General features: G+C 47.7%; 1 protein-coding gene across 3 annotated transcripts in view; it reads right to left on the bottom strand.

Moving 5' to 3' along the window:
* The window catches only part of COBL (cordon-bleu WH2 repeat protein), a 282,212-nt gene that overhangs the window by 184,105 nt on the left and 77,294 nt on the right, over nucleotides 1-20,813 (bottom strand). For all 3 annotated transcript variants that reach the window (XM_076006242.1, XM_076006243.1, XM_076006244.1), the window contains exon 2: nucleotides 12,620-12,823. In XM_076006242.1, coding sequence (XP_075862357.1) covers nucleotides 12,620-12,823 — 204 coding nt within the window. The remainder of the gene's footprint in view (nucleotides 1-12,619; nucleotides 12,824-20,813) is intronic.

The following is a 20,813-nucleotide window of genomic DNA, read 5'->3' as shown; positions in this document are numbered from 1 at the left end:
AATCAGTGGCATTCACATATGCCAATAAGAGTCAAGACAAAAATCAAATCAAAGACACAACACCTTTCACAATAGCATCAAAGAAAATTAAACATTTAGGAATATATTTAATGAAGGAGGTGAGAGATATTTATAGGGAAAACTATGAAACATCAAGAAAAGAAACTATAAAAGATGTAAACATATGGAAATCCCTACCATGCTCATGGATTGGTAGAATCAATATTGTTAAAATGTCCATTCTACCTCAAGTGATCTACAGAATTAATGCAAACCCTATCAAAATCCCACCATCATTCGTTACAGATCTAGAACCAGATCTAGTATCAGAGAAGACCTCATCTAGCCAAAGCAACCTTAAGCAAAAAGCACAAATTGGGAGGCATCAGTCTGCCAGACTTGAAACCTTACTACAGGGCTATAGTAACCAAAACAGCATGATACTGCCACGAGAACACAGATATAGACCTTTGGAATAGGCCGGAGATCCCAGATATAAAATCATCCTCATATTGTCATATAATCTTTGACAAAGCAGACAAAAGTACACACTGGGGAAAAGAATCTCTATTCAATAAGTGGTGCTGGGAAAACTGGATATCCACATGTAGAAGATTGAAACTGGATCCCCACCTCTCACCTCTCACAAAAATCAACTCACAATGGATAACAAGACTTAAACCTAAGCCACGAAACCTTAAGAATTCTGGAAGAAAATGTTGGCAAGACACATCGGCGTAGGTAAATAATTTATGAAGAAGACCCCCAAAGCAATCACAGGAGCAAAAAAAATAAACAAATGGGACCTGATCAAATTAAAAAGTTTCTGCACAGCCAAGGAGACTATCATTAGAGCAAATAGGAAACCCACAGAACGGGAGAAAAAAATTGCTTTCTATACATCTGATAAAGGACTGATAACAAGAATCTATATAGAACTTAAGAAAATCAATAAGAAAAAAAATCAAACAACCACATCAATAAATGGGCAAAAGACATGAACAAAAACTTTTCAAAATAAGACAGACTAAGGGCCAGCAAACATATTAAAAAGTGCTCAACATCTCTATTAGGGAAATGAAAATCAAAACTACAATGCGATATCACCTAACTCCACTGAGAATGGCCTTTATCAAAACGTCCCCAAATAACAAATGCTGCCATGGATTTAGAGAGATTGGAACACTCTCACACTGCTGGTGGGACTGCAAAATTAGTACAACCCCTGTGGAAAATAATTTGGAGATACCCCAAAGAGCTAAAAATAGAAGTATCATTTGATACAGCAATTCCACTACTAGGCATCTACCCAAAGGAAAAAAAGACATTCTATAATAAAGACATCTGTACTCAAATATTTATAGCAGCACAATTCACAATTGCAAAGATGTGAAAATAACTCAAGTGCCTTCAATACATGAGTGGATTAATAAAATGTATATGTATACCATGGAGTACTACTCAACTATAAAAAACAATGGTGATCTAGCACGTCTTATATTATCCCTGATAAAGCTGGAGCCCATCCTTCGAAGTGAGGTAACACAAGGATGGAAAAACATGTGCCACATGTACTTGCCATCAAACTGGTACTAACTGATCAACAACTAAGGTGCTCAGATGGTATTAATACTCTCTGGGTCCCAGGCAGGTGGGAGGCTCGGGGTTGGGGGATAGAGCGGGTGTGAGAGATAAACCCACAGCTAATGGACACGGGACACACTGTATGGGGGAAGGGCGCACTGATAGCCCTGGCTTGGGCAAGGCAAACGCATTTCATGTAACCAAAATGTTTGTATCCTCATAATATCCTGAGTTTAAAAAAATAATAAAATAAAATAAAAAAGACAAACAATAACAAGCATCAGTGAGGATGTGGAGAAAATAAAAACCTTGTGCACTGCTGGTAGGAATGTAAATCAGCACAGCCAATATGGAAAATAGTATGGAGGTTCTTCAAAAAAATAAAAATAGAATTACCATACAATCTAAGAATCCTACTTCTGGGTATACTATATCCAAAGAAAATGAAATCAGAATCCTTAAAAGATATCTGTATTCCCATATTCACTGTAGTATTATTCATAATAGCCAAGGCATGGAAGTAACCTAAATGTGCATTAATCAATGAATGGATAAAGGAAACGTGGTATGCACAGAGAATGGAGTACTATTCAAACTTATAAAAGAAGGGGACCCTGGTTGGGCACAGTGGCTCACACCTATAATCCCAGCACTTTGGGAGGCTGAGGCAGGAGGATCACTTGAGCCCAGGAGTTCAAGGCTGCAGTGGCTATGATGCTACCGCTGCACTCTAGCCTGGGAAGCAGAGTGAGACCTTGACTCAAAAAACCAAGAAAACAACAACGATAAAAGGGAACCCTGCCATACGTGACAACATGGATGAACCTGGGGGACATTACGCTAAGTGAAGCAAGCCAGACCCAGAAAGACAAACACTGCATGATCTCACTTACACGTGGAATCTAGAATAGTTGAACTCATGTAAGCAGAGAGTGGAATGGCGGCATCTGGGGTGGGGGGATGGGGAGGTGGTCAAAGCACAGGTTCCCTTTCCCGGGATGAATGAATTCTGGGATCGGATGCACGCCGTGGAGACTGCAGCTAGCAGCGCTGCACGTATACCAGAAACGTGCTGAGAGGGTTGCCCTCCAGTGTTCTCTCCACACGGTACCTGTGAGGTGGCAGGTATGTCAACTACTTTGATTGTGGTGACCATTTCACAAATATACATGTATATCAACATCAAGTTGTACTCCTTAAATACATACAATTTCTATTTGTCCATTACACCCCCAATAAAGCTGAAAAAAGGAAGAAAGAATAATAAAATTACTCTTCTCTTCCCAAAAGGCACTTGATAGAGTGGATATTCTTTTTTTTTTGGTTAATGAAATGGAAGGAAAATGGCATAAGTATGTATGTGATTCGACAAATGATAACACATCACCCACTGGATATGGCACATTACTAGGTCACTTGGAATGCTATAAAATAACTAAAACCTTGCCTCTGAACTCGAAACAAGCAAAGGTGCTGGCCCTGGCTGCAGCCACTCACTCTGTCCTCTCTGACCCTGAGCCTGAGCTGCCGCCGGGCCTAACACTGACCCCTAAACCCACAGGCAAACTCGACCCTCGGAGGTTGCCAAAATGTCCTATTTCTCACTCAAGTGCTACAAGGAAAGAATAGGTAGCATGTTCTGACTGACACAAACCATGTCCAGAGCTATCTCCGAGACGTGTCCAGGCAGTCACCACGGAGCAGCATGAGCCAGGCAGGGCGCGGGCGCGGGGAGGGCGCGGGGAGCCGAGGCCGCAGGCAGGGGCGCCTGCCCAGGCCGCGCACCACGGCTGCGCCGGAACTGCTGTGAGAGCTCCCGGCTAGAAGTCTTTACCTCAACGAGACGAATGAAGCAAAGCGGGCGTATCACCACACACTGGAAGACACAACATTCCACTGAAAAGCCTCAGCACAGAAATTAGACTTCTTAAAAATGCCAAAATGTCACCATATGATTGACTCCCGTTTACTGTCTATCTGTGACAGGCCCAGGGCCACCGGTGCACTCCTCATTATCTCCTCTGGTCCGCATGTCTGCGGACAGCAGGGCGTCCCCGGGTTCCCACCTGTCCGTCTGATGCCCTCCTGCTCTTCCTCTCTCACCCCCGCCCAGAGTCTGTCTCCATCCAACTGGCAGATAAAATTCAACAGTCAAAGAACAAAACCAAGCACACGCAGGCTACCAACGCTCTCTTCTGTTCTTTTAGTCCACTGATCCGTCTAACCAGGAGCCGGTGTTGGGCGGTGGCAGAGGGCCCCGCCACCCCACTGTTTTTTCCCATCACAGAGAAGGACCCGCCTCGGCCGGCAGAAGCCAGCGCTGGTCACCTGGCGCTGCACCGTCCACGACGCAGGCCTTCGGGCAGGCCCCGCCGGGCTGCAGCCGGTCCAGGGAGTGTGCCGCAGCCACAGTCCCACCGTCACCTCCCGGGTGGCTGGAGCACGGAGCCCAGCATGTGCTTGCTAAATAAATGAATTAGCCCAGCTCTGGGTGAAAGTAACACCTGTAGTTTATCAACAACCTACCTGCTCAAATTTACTATTCAATTTGGAGAGGAAGCAAAAAAACCCTCACCCCATGACACTGTAAGAGCACAATGATAAACCCAGTCGCCGGGCCCGGTGACCACACATGCTCACAGTACTTGAAGAGCACAGGACCCGCTGCCCTTCCACCTGCAGGAGCACGTCGGACACCGTCCCTTCCTGGCGGGTGGCACCTGCTCCCAGGACCGAGGGCGTCACTGAGTCAGAGGCGTGGGGCGAGAGGCGCTCAGGCTGCCTCTGTTGCAAGCGCCAGGTGGACGCAGCTTTCTAAGGAAGACCTGTCGTGGCCACACTGCAGGACCTAGAAACACACAAGTCAGAACACATGGGGACACGGGTCCAAAAGCATGAGCTCACCGTACCTCGGTTCCTGCAGAGTCTGACGCTTTGGGTGCCCCTTCCCAGGCTCATTTAAAATATGACTTGATTTACTGCTTTTCCACTGCACACTTGCCTGGAACCTGTCCTCGCACAGTGAGGTGGGTGGGTGGGTGGCGCTTCTGCACTCTGACCGCACCCTTGAAGCTGCTACTGGCTGACATTTGCAAACGCCAAACTCCAGTTGGCCAGCCAGCCTTTGAGGAGCCCACGATGCTGCTGGAGAGACTCACCCGGGAAGAGGAGGCTGCCCCGCTGTGGCCGCACCTGACGATGGACGGAGCAGTGCTGGGGCCGCCTGCTCCCCGGGGGCTTTCCTCACAGACTCACTAGATCCCAGCTGCCTCCTTCTCCCGTGGGCAAAGCATTCACGATTCTCTATCGGCTACGTGTACGTCCTCCACAGGATCTCAGTAGGTCACTAAGAGGCTGCCCGGTCACTCTTTCTGACACATTCTCACCTGTCCCGAGACTGACCTCGCCTGCTCGCCTCCCACCGCCCTCTGTTGGAGCAGCCCCCACGCCGATCCGCAGCGCTGTACACACCGGCCCTTTGGTTCGGGGCTGACCGTCTTGTCCCACAGCCGCGTGTGGGTCAAGGCAGGCAGTGGCATGGGATCCTGGTACCCGCGCACGGCTCCGCTCGCCTGGCCGGCTGAGTGCATGCACTCTCTGTGCCGGTCTCCCTGCCGGCGAGGGCAGACGGAGAGCGTCCACCTCACAGGGTGGCCAGAGCACAGTGCCCTGCATGTGCTTGCTAAATAAAGAATTAATTTGTTCCTATCTTTCCTATTTTGGATTTTATATAGAATTAGCCTAGCTTTGGCCGGGCACGGTGGCTCACACCTGTAATCCTAGCACTCTGGGAAGCCGAGGCGGGTGGAGTGTGTGAGCTCAGGAGTTTGAAACCAACCTGAGCAACAGCGAGACCCCGTCTCTACTAAAAGTAGAAAGAAATTATCTGGACAACTAAAAATATATACAGAAAAAAAATTAGCCGGGCATGGTGGCGAATGCCTGTAGCCCCAGCTACTCGGGAGGCTGAGGCAGAAGGATTACTTGAGCCCAGGAGTTTGAGGTTGCTGTGAGTTAGGCTGATGCCACAGCACTCTAGCCTAGCTAACAGAGTGAAATTCTAACTAAAAAAAAAAAAAAATTAGCAAAGCTTAGGGCAGAGGATTCACCTGTCTATATGTGGCTGAATGCCACCCGCCTCTCAGCAAATACCAGGATATTAGGTCCTTTTAAAACAACATCCCTCAGGCATAGCAAAATCAAGTTTTCCCAATCTTACAAAGGATGAAACTAAGACATCAGACCTATCAGAGTGTCAAATGAAGTTAGCTGTGCTAAGGAAGTGACCAGGGCTGGGGATCCCCCCAGCCTCAGAGATGAGCCCACATGGACACTATTTTCAGTGACTTCAGGGACCTCAAGGACATCTCAATCTCAATCTCTCTCTCTCATCGCCTATCTATATTCAGGTTAAATCCCAGGTTCACTGGCAGAATAAAAGACAGCAAGAGGGGCTGACTGCCACAGACCAGTGGTGGGTGGGGGGCTGGGAGAGCAGATGCCTCAGCTTGCTCTCCCATTCCTCCTCAGGGCGTTTTCTTCCAACTTCTTTAACCCTCTGTCCCCAAATGTTTTTTAAGTGCTCATAATATAGAGGTAAAATTTATTTGTTGGTATTTGCTATGGTCTTCATTTTTAAATTTAAAAAGTGTAGAATATTTATACTTCTTTCTTTGAAAATATTATTTTCCAATTATGTATAGACTTCAAACAAGTTTTACAGGAGTCAGTGGCTTCAATAAGAAGAGAACTAGTCTTCTTTCACACATGTTCCTTTTAAAATCCTAGCAGAGCACCAGACGGAGAAACGAGCAGTCCGCGGCAACAACGCTCGTCCCGTGCAGAGGGGCCGCTGAGACGCCAGGCGACAGCTGCAGGCCCTTTGGGGAGCACACGTTGGGACATGAAAGTCAGAGAGGCCAAGTCCTATTTCCATCAAGCTGGGGCCAATTAATAAATTTCCCTCCTCTAATTGAGGGGACTTGTATCTAAATCACAAGTGGCTGTCCTCCCAGATGGTCAGCCGGTTCAGCGAGGAAATGCTCTGACAAATACTCTGGTCTGTCATGAGAAGGCTGCAGAGGATCGTTCTTCAGCCACCTGCACCCACCTTTCCTACAGCCCCTGTTCATGCCATCACACCAGCGAGACCCTGGGCTCATTCTCAGGACCACATGCTCATCCAGGTACCCCTGACATGCAGCAGAGCCAGTGACGTGCACGATGGCAGGGCACCTCCAAGTGTAACTTGCAACTTGAACCATTAGGGCTTGTTGAAACCAGATCACTGGGCCCTGCCTCAGGGTTTTTGACTCAGCAGGTCTGTGAATCTGCATTTCTGATGCGCTCCCAAGTGATGCCAAAGCTGCTGGCCCAAGGAACCCACTCGGAGAACTACTCAACTCTAAGTGCTCAAAACATGCACACTTAGTATGGTATGTATTGACTGAGTAAGTGGGTCACTCTGTTTCAAGTTTACAAATTACTTGCAAGTCGCTACTTCTTGGCACAACATTAAAACAAACATGAACCATCAAATCCTAAATTGGTCCAAATGGGCCTCATTTCTTATGTGAGACCAAGGCCAGCATGTAGCCCTGAGCTCTAGTGAGGCAAACTCTAGTGTAACAAAGTCAGAGCCAGCCCTGGGGGAGAGTCCAGTCTGGCTGCTTGACAGGGCATCAGTGAGGCCCAGCAAGATGCGGGCAGGGCCCTCCATGGGCAGTTGATACTGTCATGGTCCCACGCAAAGGGCAGAACAAAGAAAGGTCAGGGGAGAGCGAGGTGACCCAAAGGAGCCCAGAGCAAGGGAAGCCTGCTGGTCAGGGGCAGGGCTCCAGGTACAGGACTGAGGGCTCCAGCAAGGGGCCTGGGGCCGGGCCTTGTCGACTGGGGCACCAGGAAACAGGGTAGCAGCTAAATGGCCTTGCAGGTAGAATGCAGAAGCCCTGACCCAAAGGAGCCCAGAGCAAGGGAAGCCTGCTGGTCAGGGGCAGGGCTCCAGGTACAGGACTGGGGGCTCCAGCAAGGGGCCTGGGGCCGGGCCTTGTCGACTGGGGCACCAGGAAACAGGGTAGCAGCTAAATGGCCTTGCAGGTAGAAGGCAGAAGCCCAGTCATAGAAGCAGGACCCACGGCTAATGGGTTGGGAAGATGGTGTCGGACCCGAGTGTCAGCCACATGCTCACCAAAGCCAGTTGCCTCGGGGTCCAGGGAGCTGCCCCAGTCTGGAAAGGGTCTGACGGTGTGGATGTAGGGAGCGGTGGGGGTTGTGGCTCACTGGAAAGGGAGCACCTTCTCCAGAGGCACTCCAGTCGTAAAACTGTTTAAATGGCAATGCTGCTAGAGTCCCCTGACCTGGAGGGAGGAGACGTCTAGAGGCTAGGAACCCAGGAGAAGCTGAGTCATCCTGCCCAAGATGGGCTGCCTGGACAAGGGGAACAGGTGATCTCATACACGCAGTGTATTTTGGTTGTGTTCAGCCTTTAGGTATCCCTTTGCTGACCACAGTAACTTGTGCTTTCTTAACTCTGCCCTCTCCATCCTTTGACCTATATCTTGGCAGTCACCTAACTTCAGAATCCAGGTCATTCTGTGTCCAGGTTATAATCAACTTAGGTGTTTTTCATGTGATTCTCACTTGGTGTATGATTCAAAAAGTACCCCTGGGAAACCTGGACATAGCCAATTATCCTTAAAGTCCCCTGTTAGTGTTTGCCTTTAAAAGTTCATGGTTTGCATGCTACTTCAGTTTTTTGAGACAAGGTCTTACTCTATCCCCCAGGCTAGAGTGCTGTGACATCAGCCTAGCTCACAGCAACCTCAAACTCCTGGGCTCAAGCAATCCTTCTGCCTCAGCCTCTTGAGTAACTGGGACTACAGGCATGTGCCACCACACCCAGCTAATTTTTCTAATTTTTTGTAGAGATAGTGTCTTACTAGGTTGCCCAGGCTGGTCTCAAACACCTGGCCTCAAGTGATCCTCTTGCCTCAGCCTCCCAAAGTGCTGGGATTACAGGCATGAACCACTGCACAGGCCTTGCATGCTACTTTTAATATAAAACAATTTTCCTCTATGTTTGAAGAAAATTAATACTCTTGATGCACCAGTTTTCTTGTGACTTGCCTAGCTCTAGAACAGAACCTCATGTTCCCAGTGGCATGTGCAGTCTCTTTGGGATTTGGCCACCCAAGTGTCCAGGCCTACCAACCACCACCTTCTCAGGCTAGGTTTAAGCAATATTGAACTACCTGCTTCTATCATAAACCAGTCGTTTTGTAAATGCTATTTATTTCCTCTGCTTGCTTTTCCCAGTGCCTCATAGAGTGACTGAATATATATTTTGAACAATGAATAAATATTTTCAGGTTTTAATCCATCAAGATTTCCTGGTATGAGACCTCTCCTATGTATGACTGGTATAATATCAGTATCAAAACAAACAGCACCTTCTGTGAAGTATTAAACATGGGGTTTAATAAGAATATCCCACTTTACTAAGGACAAAGAGTTTACAGTTTATAGCCGACCCTGGGCATTGTCACTCCTCACAGGAAAGATCTCGTGAAGGAAATATCAGTCATTGGATGCTCATGATCCCATTCTGCAAAACAGTGGGTTTTTATTGTTTTGTTTTTAGCCTCTCTTGGATGGAGCCCAAACAAAGCCTTCATGAAGCAGCAACATTACTGGGAGGTGTGGGGAGGCCCCTGGGAATGGCCACTTAGGGCCTGACAACAAACTCACCATACACGGACACGCAAGCTGCTCAGCGAGATTCTCCTCTGGCTCCGATTACCAAGACGGGCTCTGTGCCCCAGGAATTTACTCTATTTAAAAGGTACTCCTCAAACAGAAACAGCCACACCTGACTGTTAACCCTGTGACTGAGAGAAGAGCCTTCCGCTGGGCCTGCAGGCCAGCACGTGGCATCCAAACTGCCCATTCTAACTTGCCTCCCTGTGACCCCCGGGCAGGAGCTCGCTGTGGGAGCAAGGCTGAGGCCACACACGCTGAGGGACAGACTAGGGCTGGGGGTCCCTCCTAGCCTCCCTCTGCCCACATGGGAACAGGTGAGCTCTCTGCAGGAGCATGGAGCCCAGCGCCTGGCACTGTGACGGTCCTGTGCTATCTCACAAGGCCGGGGACCTAAAACCCCCTGCACGGGAGTAAGCTTGTCTGTTGGAAAGGGCGTGCAGTGGCCCATAGAGGCAGAATCCCAGGACTGAAAACCGAGGGCAATTTCCTCTACTCTGCAAAGGAGAGGCAAGCCTTCTCCCGCCCCAGTGCCTGGGCTGTGTGCCAACACGGCCATGACAGAGTGACCACAGCAAAATGACACAGCCCCAACACGGAGGGCCTGACACCCTTTGTCCAGCTCTGTCTGGCTCAGGGCATTGTCTCTGCAAAGATCTTCTCTTTACTTGTGCCCCAGCTAAAGTGATGGGATGGTGGCCTCTACCCGGCAGCCACGAGGGATTTGGCAGCTCCATCCTTAAGGTGGCCAGAACGCGTTCCTTAAGAGCAGCCCAGAGCACCGATCTCAAGTCTTAACCTGTAAGAAAAGTCTTGGAGTATTATTTACGTTTCTAAATTCAAGGGAAGCTAAAAAGAAAAACATCACCGTGACTTGCAGAAGTGGATCATCAGCACACAACTACTAATGTGTCCTCTTCGTGAGAATCTTTCACGTCAGGACATAACATGGGTGAGGGCTGGCGATAAATTATAAGCTCCTTGTTTATCCTACAGAGAGAGAAAGCACACTGACAACAAAATGAGTAGATCTATTTTAAGCAAGTGTCAGGAATTTACCTTCAGCTCACTCTTACATGATTAAAGAGCACACCATATAAAACCAATTCCCAAAGAAAGACGCCCTGCTTCTGCAATAGCCATCACCCCAAAGACCCACGTAAGGCAGCTCACAGGCTGCTGCTCTGACTCACTAATCCAGGGGTCCTCAAACGTTTTAAACAGGGGGCCAGTTCACTGTCCCTCAGACCATTGGAGGGCCGGACCATAGTTTAAAAAAAAAAAAACTATCAACAAATTCCTATGCACACTGCATATATCTTATTTTGAAGTAAAAAAAACAAACAGCCAAAAGCACCAGCATGTGGCCTGAGGGCTGCAGTTTGAGGACGCCTGCACTAATCCTTTCTCTACTTAGAAAAGATAAAGTTATTTTAATACTCAATCTCTAAGGTTGTATCTATTCTTAGTAACCACATTGCAAAACTGCATGGCGGTAACTTTATCGGGAAAGAATCCCTATATATACAATTAGAATAATGTGTTCTATTTGAAGGCAAATTTCAGAGTAATCTTTTTACTTTTCAGACAGGCATTCTATCTTTCCTCATGCATTTGTTAAACTGGACCCAGGCATTACAGTCTTAATACATGATCCACAATGCCATTCTATTAAAAGAAAAAAAAAAAGATACCTAGAATTTGGGCCAAAATATAAGCATGGTGAGTAAACTGTAATACATTCACTGATAAAATTTCATGCATATTCTAAAACTGTTTTTAAAACTATAATAATATGACACACTTAAGTTATAGAGTTACATAGGAAGAATATACTCTGGCGACAACTACTCTGTAAAACAGAGAAACATGCAGAAGCTCTTGTAACTCCAGTGCTCCGGGCTCCCACCCTGGGAGGAGGCCAAGGGAGCTGCCACAGGAGACAGCGGCTTCCGTGGCCGAGGCTTCCCCAGTGTAGACAGCTGGCTGCACTGAGCCCTCCTGCTGTGACAGGGGGAGCCCGGCTGACGCGCAGCCCTGATCCCTGGCGGGCCACACTGGAAAGCAGCCGCCCCCACACACGGATGCTGTCGTCCCCCAGGACTCCTCGGCTCCCTCCCACGTGTAATTCTGAGAGCGTATGTTCCCCTTTGCCCAGTAAGCTATCACCTAGAATGTGCATTATAAATTAATTGATAAAAGAGTTGCAAAGGATTAGGTGATTTCAGGTATTCTCTGAGTACTGTATTTTAATAAAACTCTTGCATTACATTTTAAAATGTATCCGCGAGGATAAACGCACCCGTGGTGATGTGATTCCGCCACTATCCATTTCAAAATTAGACGATCAACCTCTTTTAAAAGACTTAAAAGAATTAAGTATTTTCTATCATTTCTTATGCTCCTTGCTTTCGTATAAATGCTATTTCCATTCACTACTGCATCAGAATTATACGAACATATATTTACACGTAATTTTATAATTGAGCATTCTATCATACTTCTCTACAACAAAAACATGTACATAAACATTTACATTTAATTTTTTCCTCAGATTTTGTTTGAATTATCTGTAGAAACATCAGTAATAGTAGCATAAAATTGATCAAACATTATAGTCATATATTTCGATCAATATCAAACATAACGTTGAAACTGTACTGGCAACCAACCTCACAACACGTGATTGAAGGCGGCACTGCCCGTGTTTCGGTTGTGCCTTTGTGAGAGACGACCCGTGACTCGGGCCAAGGCCCGCACAGGGGGGCAGTCCCATAAGAGTGCGTGTGGGAACGAAGGGTCTGCAAGTTGATTCCCTTAAATTAGAAACCCACGCATTGAGTTTTATTCTTTAACCTAAACTTAAATTGTTTTCACTTGGAAACGTTGATTGCCAATCATACCTACCCCTCTACGGGTGCTTGCAAGCGGACGGCGGGATGGCTGAGCCCAGAGGCTGCCCTCCTGGCTGCTCCAGCCGGGGCCGTTGCTCACCTCCGCACCTGCCTTTCTTTCTGAGCATCCCTCTAACGGGAGGGGGCACGCGGCCCTGGCCCTCCTAAGGACCAAGGAGAGCCATGGCTGGGCCACTGGCACAAACTCGTTCCAGGTGAGGCAGTTCAAGCTGTCCTCGGTTGTCACTTAGGCTGGATGTACGTGTGTGAGGCCCTGGGGTCAGACCTGACACGCGGGAAAGTGCGAGCCATCTACATCCACCTTCCACTCTCCTCTGATTCTTGCAAACGGGAGCACAGTGCCCCTCCCGGAGCCCAGCTCTCACCTCCCGTTGAGCACGCTCCTCTTCTCCAGCCCACTGGGCAGGACCACGGTGACGGCCACGGCGCCGTCCCTCAGCGCTTCCTTCGTGTGGCTCAGGTTCCGCGGCAGGGTGAGGGCCTCCTCTCGGGGAGGCTTCTGCTCACTGTCTCCGTTTGGAGTGGCGGGCTTTCCAGGAGGCGGGGGAGCCCGGGCCTTCATCCTCCTCCTTCAAAGCGACAACACAGAAGCACGGAATGAAGCGGCAGTTTTCATACTTTCCTCATCATATTCATTCTTATATGCATTTATGTCCCTCTTCAGAAATGCCTTCTGAGTTGCACGGCCTCTTTAAAACCGGTACATCAGCACTTGTTAATGCCGACGGATGCAATATCCCCTCGAAACAAGTAAAAACTAAACAAGTTAGAAATGACAGAGGGAGCATTTTTGAAAGGAAGCACCACTGGGAAGAAACACCCTAAAAACGTGCCCGCCACCTCAGAGCAGCACAGCCTGTCTTCCCCAGGTCCCCACCATGGCGAAGGTGGGGGCAGCACGGTCTGCGTGGCCAGCCCAGTGGACGGCACATCACAGCGGATCGGTCCCCCGCAGTGAATGCGGTGAACTCCACCTCGGGTCTGGCCTGCTCCGGTTTAAATCCTGCCCAGCTCTGGGCCCAGCACCAGTTCTGAGGACCTGGATCCATGCGTCCAGGATACGTGCTGTCACAAAGTCCATCAGGCCAACACCGATCCACACAGCCACCGTGACGGATGCAGATGTTTGGCAGGGAAAGGACACAGTGATGGCAAAGGGTAATGCACGGCCCTTTCATCTTTGTTTGCACTTTATTTCAGACTGGCTTGGAATGTCCAATTCGCCTTGTGGGAGATTTCTAAATACCTGACAATGAGCTGCATGCTCTGACGGACACTTTCACATTCTCGTTTCCTCCAGATCGGTCCAGGAACACAACTTTATATAGATATTTTATTTATTTATTTTATTTATTTGTTTATTTATTTTTTGAGACAGAGTCTCACTCTGTTGCCCAGGCTAGAGTGCTGTGGGGTCAGCCTAGCTCACAGCAACCTCAAACTCCTGGGCTCAGGTGATCCTCCTACCTCAGGTTCCTGAGTAGCTGAGACTACAGCCATGCGCCACCATGTCTAGCTAATATATATAGAATACACACACACACACACACACATACATACTTTAGATGTCCTGCTAATTTCTTTCTATTTTTTTAAGAGACGGCGTCTCGCTCTTGCTCAGGCTGGTCTTGAACTCCTGAGCTCAAACAATCCGCCTGCCTCAGCCTTCCAGAGTGCTAGGATTACAAGCGTGAGCCACCACGCCCTGCTAGTATTTTATTTTATATGTAGGATATTTATGTATGCATGTATATATGTACTTACTTACATATAAGGACCTTATTTTATACAGACCCTGGGTATTTTATTATAATGATAGTATTTCGTCAACACTCAACACTCACTAGGACCTATGCTAATAATAACCTTATCAAGTTCACTTCATTCAGTACTCAAAATATTCTGCAGCTGAGAAAACTGAGTCTCACTGCAGCTGACCAAAGGCATACAGTTAATCCGCGTCTGGGAGCAGGTGGAAATAGACCGGCTGATTCCAGAGGGCTCGCTCCGCCCACCTGCCTCCCCGACCTACAACCACACTCTAGTCAGAGGATCCAAAAGGAGGCAACGTGAGCCCTCAACACACTTTAAACTCTGTTGCAGAGCAATCTTCTTGGAGACATTTTGGCATGAGGTATCTGAGATACAGGAATTCTATTTCTAGAATTTTATCCTGAAGAAATAATCCTACAAAACTGCATTGTGGGAGGTTCAAAGACACTCATCTCAACATAATTTCTCATAGAAAATAAATAAATAAATAAATAACCTAACTATACATCAATAAAAGACAATGTCAATAAATTATGGTACAAGTTATATTGGCACTTGTTAAATATGCTTTAAAAGCATATAGTTTGATGGGCAAAAATGTTCAATACAGACTTTTTTAAAAAACAAACTTTAAAACATTAGTTGTTTAGGAAAATTCCATTTTAAAAAGAGGTCTACGTTATAGCAATAGATCATAAAACTGTCTAGAAAGATACAGGAAAGAACTAGAAACAATGACCTCTTGGTGATAAATGGCATGACATATGTTTCGCTATTTTTACTTCTATACATTTCCTATTTTTTCTATAATATCACCTGTATGTGTATTACTTATAAAATGAAAAATGTCATTTAAAAATGGAAAAAAAGAATAAAAGTCATTCAGGTGGGGCTGTAAACCTACTGATGCTCAAGTCACTGGTTAATACAAGACTTTGGAATAAGATTCAGGTCTCATGCTCTGCTATGATAAGCAGGTATAAATTCTTTCTTGTTTAAAGTTTTACATTTATATTATAATAATTGTATGCTACATTCTTATCCATTATATACTTTCCTTTCAATTTACAGAATTAAAAAGTAGTCAACATACATGGTACTATTTTAAGGGGTATTTATTAATCCATTTTTTCCTCAGTATACCTCTCTGAGGGGTACTATTGTTATTCCTATGTCGCAGATAAGGAACATGGGCACCCCTTCCAGTATTACAGACAGGAGAGCCAACATAGAACTCAGGACAACTTGGTTCCAGAGCCTGAAAAAATTAAAAGAACCACATTATTCAGCCTCTTTAGGAAGAATAGAGGTCACCCCATTTTAGAGATGGAAAAACCAAGACAGACAGCAACAGGCTATGGAGTTTTTTTATTAACCAACCTTTGGTCCAGGGCTAGAAGCTTAATCTCTGACAGCCCATGTGCCATTAGCATTACCTCCCAAAGGTGCTTTCAGAATAAAACAAAATGTGTTTATTTTACAGTTTTTAGAACATTTCCCAACTGAGCTGGCTTGAACTCCTTCAGAACACACTGAGTCCAACAGGAAGCAGCTACTGATACTTTTATTTACTCAGCCAGCCCATGACAGAAGCAAGAGGCTGGAGAGAGGCAGAAGAGGTTCTGACTGCTCCTCACTTACCCCAAATAAAGCCCCTGTCCCCAACTCCCAGAGCCATCTTTGTGATGTCATTTCATCCACCCTTGTCTCCCCATGTCCACTGTCAGCACCCTGGTCCAAACCCTCTCGCCATGGCATACACAAGGGTCTACGCCATGGTATACACAGGGCCGCCAAGCAAAGCTCTCTTCCTACAAGCTGGCACAGCACCCTCTCCATCGACTCTGTTGCCCACTTGCATTCCTTCTCCCGCAGTACTGCTGAGAGGTGCCTGGAGGGTGTTCCTCGGCTCACACGCCTGGAAGAGCCCCCTGGCTGCGGCCTCAGCTGCAGCCCAGCACAGTGCTGTGTGCACATGTGCATATGCATATGCTAACTTAGCCAACGTTTAAAACACTGGAACATGTTGCACTAGCAAAAGAAATGTTTAGCTCATTTTGGAAAAAAATAAAAAAAAAGATTTGATAAGGCCCTGACCACCTTCACAGTGAAAAATGGCTGTGCACTTCCATTTGGATCCATTGACCACTGCACTTGTTGGCTCAATGACATCACACATCTGTCCCATGGGGCTGTAAAGTGACACCCAAACCTCAAAAGAGCACAAAAGTCTCCCATGACCCTTGGTCTTGAAGCACTCCTCAATCTCCTCCACTCCTCTGGCCATGGATCGATAGTTCACTGTTTCTGGAGAACCTGCCCAGCCCCACCCGCTTGCCCCATGGTACTCTCTGCCTTACACGCTTAGCTCTCGAAGACACAGCTCAAAACAGTGTCTTCTGAGAACCCATCTCTGGGGACTCTGGTCCTGAGCACACAGGTGCCAAGATCAGGGCAATCTATCCTGGCTGCACCACGTCTGCAAGCCTTTGGGAGCGTCCGAAATGCCCATGTCCCGCCACAGACCAGTGAAACCTGAATATCTGAGAGTCAGTTTATGTTAATAGATTGTAACATTTCTTCAAAACAGCAGCCCCTTTTAAACATTAAAACAGTCTAGGACTGTACATGCAATTTTGTATCATTTGACAAAAGTAATTGCTATACTATCTAAATCTATATTTAATATATGTTGATTAATTTGAGTTTGTGCTTTTACCTCACAGAATGACAAGTGCATATTTGGGGAAGAACACATGAAATATTTTCATGACAAAAACAATGCCTGAGGTGGTGGATCAAGGACCCTCTTTGGTAGCTGTCTGTCTGTGAGTGCAGGGATTCCAGGTTGAGCAAACTGCCCGACACCGCTCTGGACACTGGACACCTGTGCCCACCCCTCCCTCCCATTATTATTAAGCTTTTTATGTAGCAAGGTAGGCTCCTCACTTCCTCAATATCTGCCATCTCTGGAAGGCAGCAAATACTATATTACAGCTGGGCGTATTCTCAATACGTAGCATAACGCAGTTCATATTAATAGGTCCGGTCATCCACGGCATTAACGATGTCAGTCAAGGACAGACCACATACACGACAGTGGGCTGCTAAGATAAAAGTACCATATTTTTACTGTACCTTTTCTATGCTTAGGTATGTTCAGAGACACAGATACTTACACTGTGTCACGGCTGTCGACAGTACTCGGCACAGTCACGTGCGTGCAGGTGTGTAGCCTGGGAGCGACAGGCCACACCACACAGCACAGGTGTGCAGGAGGCTCCCCACTACCTAGCTTTGTGTGAGCGCGCTCTGTGATGTTCACCCAACCACAAAATCGCCTAACGATGCACTTCCTATAAATATGCTCATCACTAAGCGATGCATGGCGACTTACAAATGCTGACTGACGATGGTATTGACACAGCTGAAAATTATGTGCGGTTCCTGCCTACAGGAAACATCGTGGACTTATGAAAACTTGAGACAGGAATGAAAGAGAGATGGCAGAATAAAAATGTTTCCAATGAGCAAAACTTTCAGAGGAAGAAGGAATATGAGTAGACCTCAGTGGCAGGGCGTCCACTCCAGGAGGCGGCCTTGAGCAGTCTAAAGAATGAGCAGAAATCAAGAGATATTAGAGAAAAAACAAAGGGAGGGGAGAAAGGAGAAGAAGCCACAGATGGAAAAAGTAAAAAAGGTAAAATACGCCACCGGAGCAGAGGCTGAAACCAGACTCGTGAGCTGAGCACACCTGACGTACACAAACCCGGGTGCTGGGGATTTTCCAAACACACCGTCGCCTTTGAACTTTGAAACCTAGGGGAGCAAAACTCCTACTCTCATTTCACTGGCGAGGGAACTGTGCTCAAGTGGGCTCTAAATAAATGGGTAGCTCGCAAATACTCGGAAAGAGGTTTTTCACCAAGGTCACCAAGCAATGGGTGGGGCTGGGGTGGGCCCAGCCACTGGGGCAGAGGTGGCCCGTGCGGGGACATAAGGCCAGGCCGGGGTGCCCGGCCAAGGAATCAAACAATCCTACAGCCAACAGGGCCCCCATGACTTGTGAGAACGAGCGCGAGGATAATGTGAGGGAAGCAGCACCGAGGGACGTCTCGGGATGGCGAGCGCAGGCGGGGCGGTGCCAGTCAGTGGAGACGGTGCAGGCTCTGCCCAGCCCCACGGTCTGAGTCAAAGGTGTGCTGGGCTATGCTGGGGCGTAGGTGGACGTGAAGACAGAGAGACATCCTAAAGAACCAACAGAGCTGAGACAGAGGGGCCTGGGGAACAGGGAAAGGGCTTCCCGGTGGCACTGCGGTTTTCTGTCTCTGAGTCTAGCATGAGGCTCAAAACAGGCAGAGGACTTGTTCTTGGAGAAAATGACCAGTTGGCTCCAGAAGGGCTGAGTTTCAGATGATAGGGATACCAAGCGGAGGCGAGCGTGGACAGGAGAAAATGAGACTGCAAAGCATCTCCTCTCAGAATGCCCTGAGCTCTCCCTCAGAACAGACCCAGCCACTGACCAGCCCCGGACTCGGTCTACTGCCCGGAGTCCGCCTTTGAGTCCTGCGGCTCTGCCGGGGGAGGATCAGGGCCCTGGATGCGGTGTGGCTGCTGACTAGTTTCAGGTTGGTGAGCTGATCTCGTCCCTTAATGCCATCTCTGCCCGTATGACTGGCCATCACACCTGGAGCATGACATTGACGTTAGCTGGGAGACCACATGAGGACGGCAGAAAGGAGCATCCTTCTGTCACCAGCGTGTCCAGCATGTTCCACCCTAAGCTGCATGGTTCAGGTGAGTCTCTTCTTTCTGGGCCTCAGTTTCCATATCGATGAGATCAGGGGCTGGACTGTGGGGTTCTTAAGTCTCTTCCAGCTCTAATATTCTAAATCACAGAAATATGTAAGTCCCAAACCACCACCGTTATATTAAGGTAAACTGCAGTTAATATCAGCCACTATCGACAACAACAAAAGAACATGACAAGTTCCGTTGAGCATGTGGGGAAGGTGTGGCCCGTGTGCACTGTTGGTGAGAATATAAAATGGTGCCATTGCTATGGAAAATTCTATAGCATATCCTAAAAAATTAAAAATATGACTATCATATGATCTAGCATTGACTTCTGTCTATATACCCAAAGCAATGAAAGCAGGGCTTGAAAAGGCACTTGTACACCTATGCTTATAGCAGCACTATTCACAACTGCCAAAGGTAGAAATGGCCAAAGTGTCCATCAACAGCTGAACGGATAAACAAAATGTGGTAAATACACAATATGGAACATCATTCAGCCTTAAAGTTCTGACACAGGCTACAACAGGATGAACCTTGGGGACATCATGCTAACTGAAATAAGCCATTCTAGAACCGTGCGATTCCACATATACAAGGTACTTGAGTTGTCAAGTTCATAGCCACAAAAAAGAGAAGCAGTTGCCAGGGCTCGGGGAGGAGCTGTTCAGTGGGGACAGAGTTTCAGTACAGGCGAGAGAGTTCGGGAAATCAGTTGCACAACAATGTGAATGTACTTAACATTATTGCACTGTGTGCTTGAAAATGATCAAGTGGTAAATTTTATGGGTATTTTGCCACAATATTTAAAAATCATACTAGGATTACATTTTCATCCTAACAACTCCATCAGCTGCCACGTGCACATACGTCTTACTTACTCCTCGCTCTCCTTCCCACGCACCCCAGCCTCTGCCCCTGCCCCCACACCCAGACGAGGCTGAGGATGCTGAGCCCGAGGAGGGGAGGCAGAGACACAGCAGAGGTGCCCCTACAGGAGAGGGGAGTGGGCAAGCGGGAGCCCCGCCAGCAGGGGGAGTGGTGGGCTTCGTGGCTAACAGTGTGGCTGTGAGCAGAGTGTGATGGGGCCCCTCCCGGCTGTCCCTTGAATCCTCCTCCCGGCCAGGGTGCCACCCACACCACTGCAGCCAGGCATGTTGCCGAGGAGGCACAAGGTCAGGGAGCAGAGGCGGCGTGTGGCTGGGCCTCAGGGCGGAGACCAGGCTGGGGCCTCCTTCCCTGTTTCGTGCCGGCAGGCGTCACTTCTCTGAGCCCAAGCACCATCCTCCACACAACATGGTCACAGTGAGAAGCTGGAAAGTCCCAGGTTACCCAACCCGTGAGTGGCTCAGCCTGGGAAAGAATGACTGTCGTTCACAGGGGGACCTTGAGCATCTTCCTCAGCTGTGACAGTCCTTAGTGTTGCCAGGCAGCTGGTGCCTTCCTCAAAGATCCGTGTACGTGCTGTGCAGCTGAATCTAACCAAGACTCGGGAACACGGGGGCAGTTTAAAAAGAGCAGGGCTTCTGCATGAGTCTAAGGAAGCCACTGGAGCTGGGACCTCACCTGGCTCCTCTGGGCAGGTGCTCTAGCTGGTGGCACACAGGTCGGGTGACTGGCTTTCCTTCCCTCACCCCCTGAGGCAGGAAACAGGCAGGTCCTTGGAGCTCAGCAGGGAATGAATCACCATGCACACAACTCAAATTCCCTTTGCTCCCTCCAGGTTAAAAAAGCTGGATGTGCCCTGGCAGGAACTATAAATCAGAAATATAAATATAAAACAGAAAATATAAATCAAAACATTTCTGGCTTTTCAAAGGTCACCAGTCATAGCTCCAAATGGTTTTAGCTTAAAACCATCACACATTTACTATGGTTCAGGGTGATGCTTGCTAATTCCCCTATCAGCTGGGAAGCTCTCAGCTGGGCTTTTATTCTGAGAGCTCTTCAACATGCAGCAGAATGCTCAGAATCTGCTCTCTGAAAGTC

The sequence above is a fragment of the Microcebus murinus genome, chromosome 9, assembly GCF_040939455.1.
Source record: "Microcebus murinus isolate Inina chromosome 9, M.murinus_Inina_mat1.0, whole genome shotgun sequence".
Lineage (NCBI taxonomy): Eukaryota > Metazoa > Chordata > Mammalia > Primates > Cheirogaleidae > Microcebus > Microcebus murinus.
The sequence above is the reverse complement of the archived record's forward strand: the minus strand, read 5'-3'. Positions and strand labels throughout refer to the sequence as shown.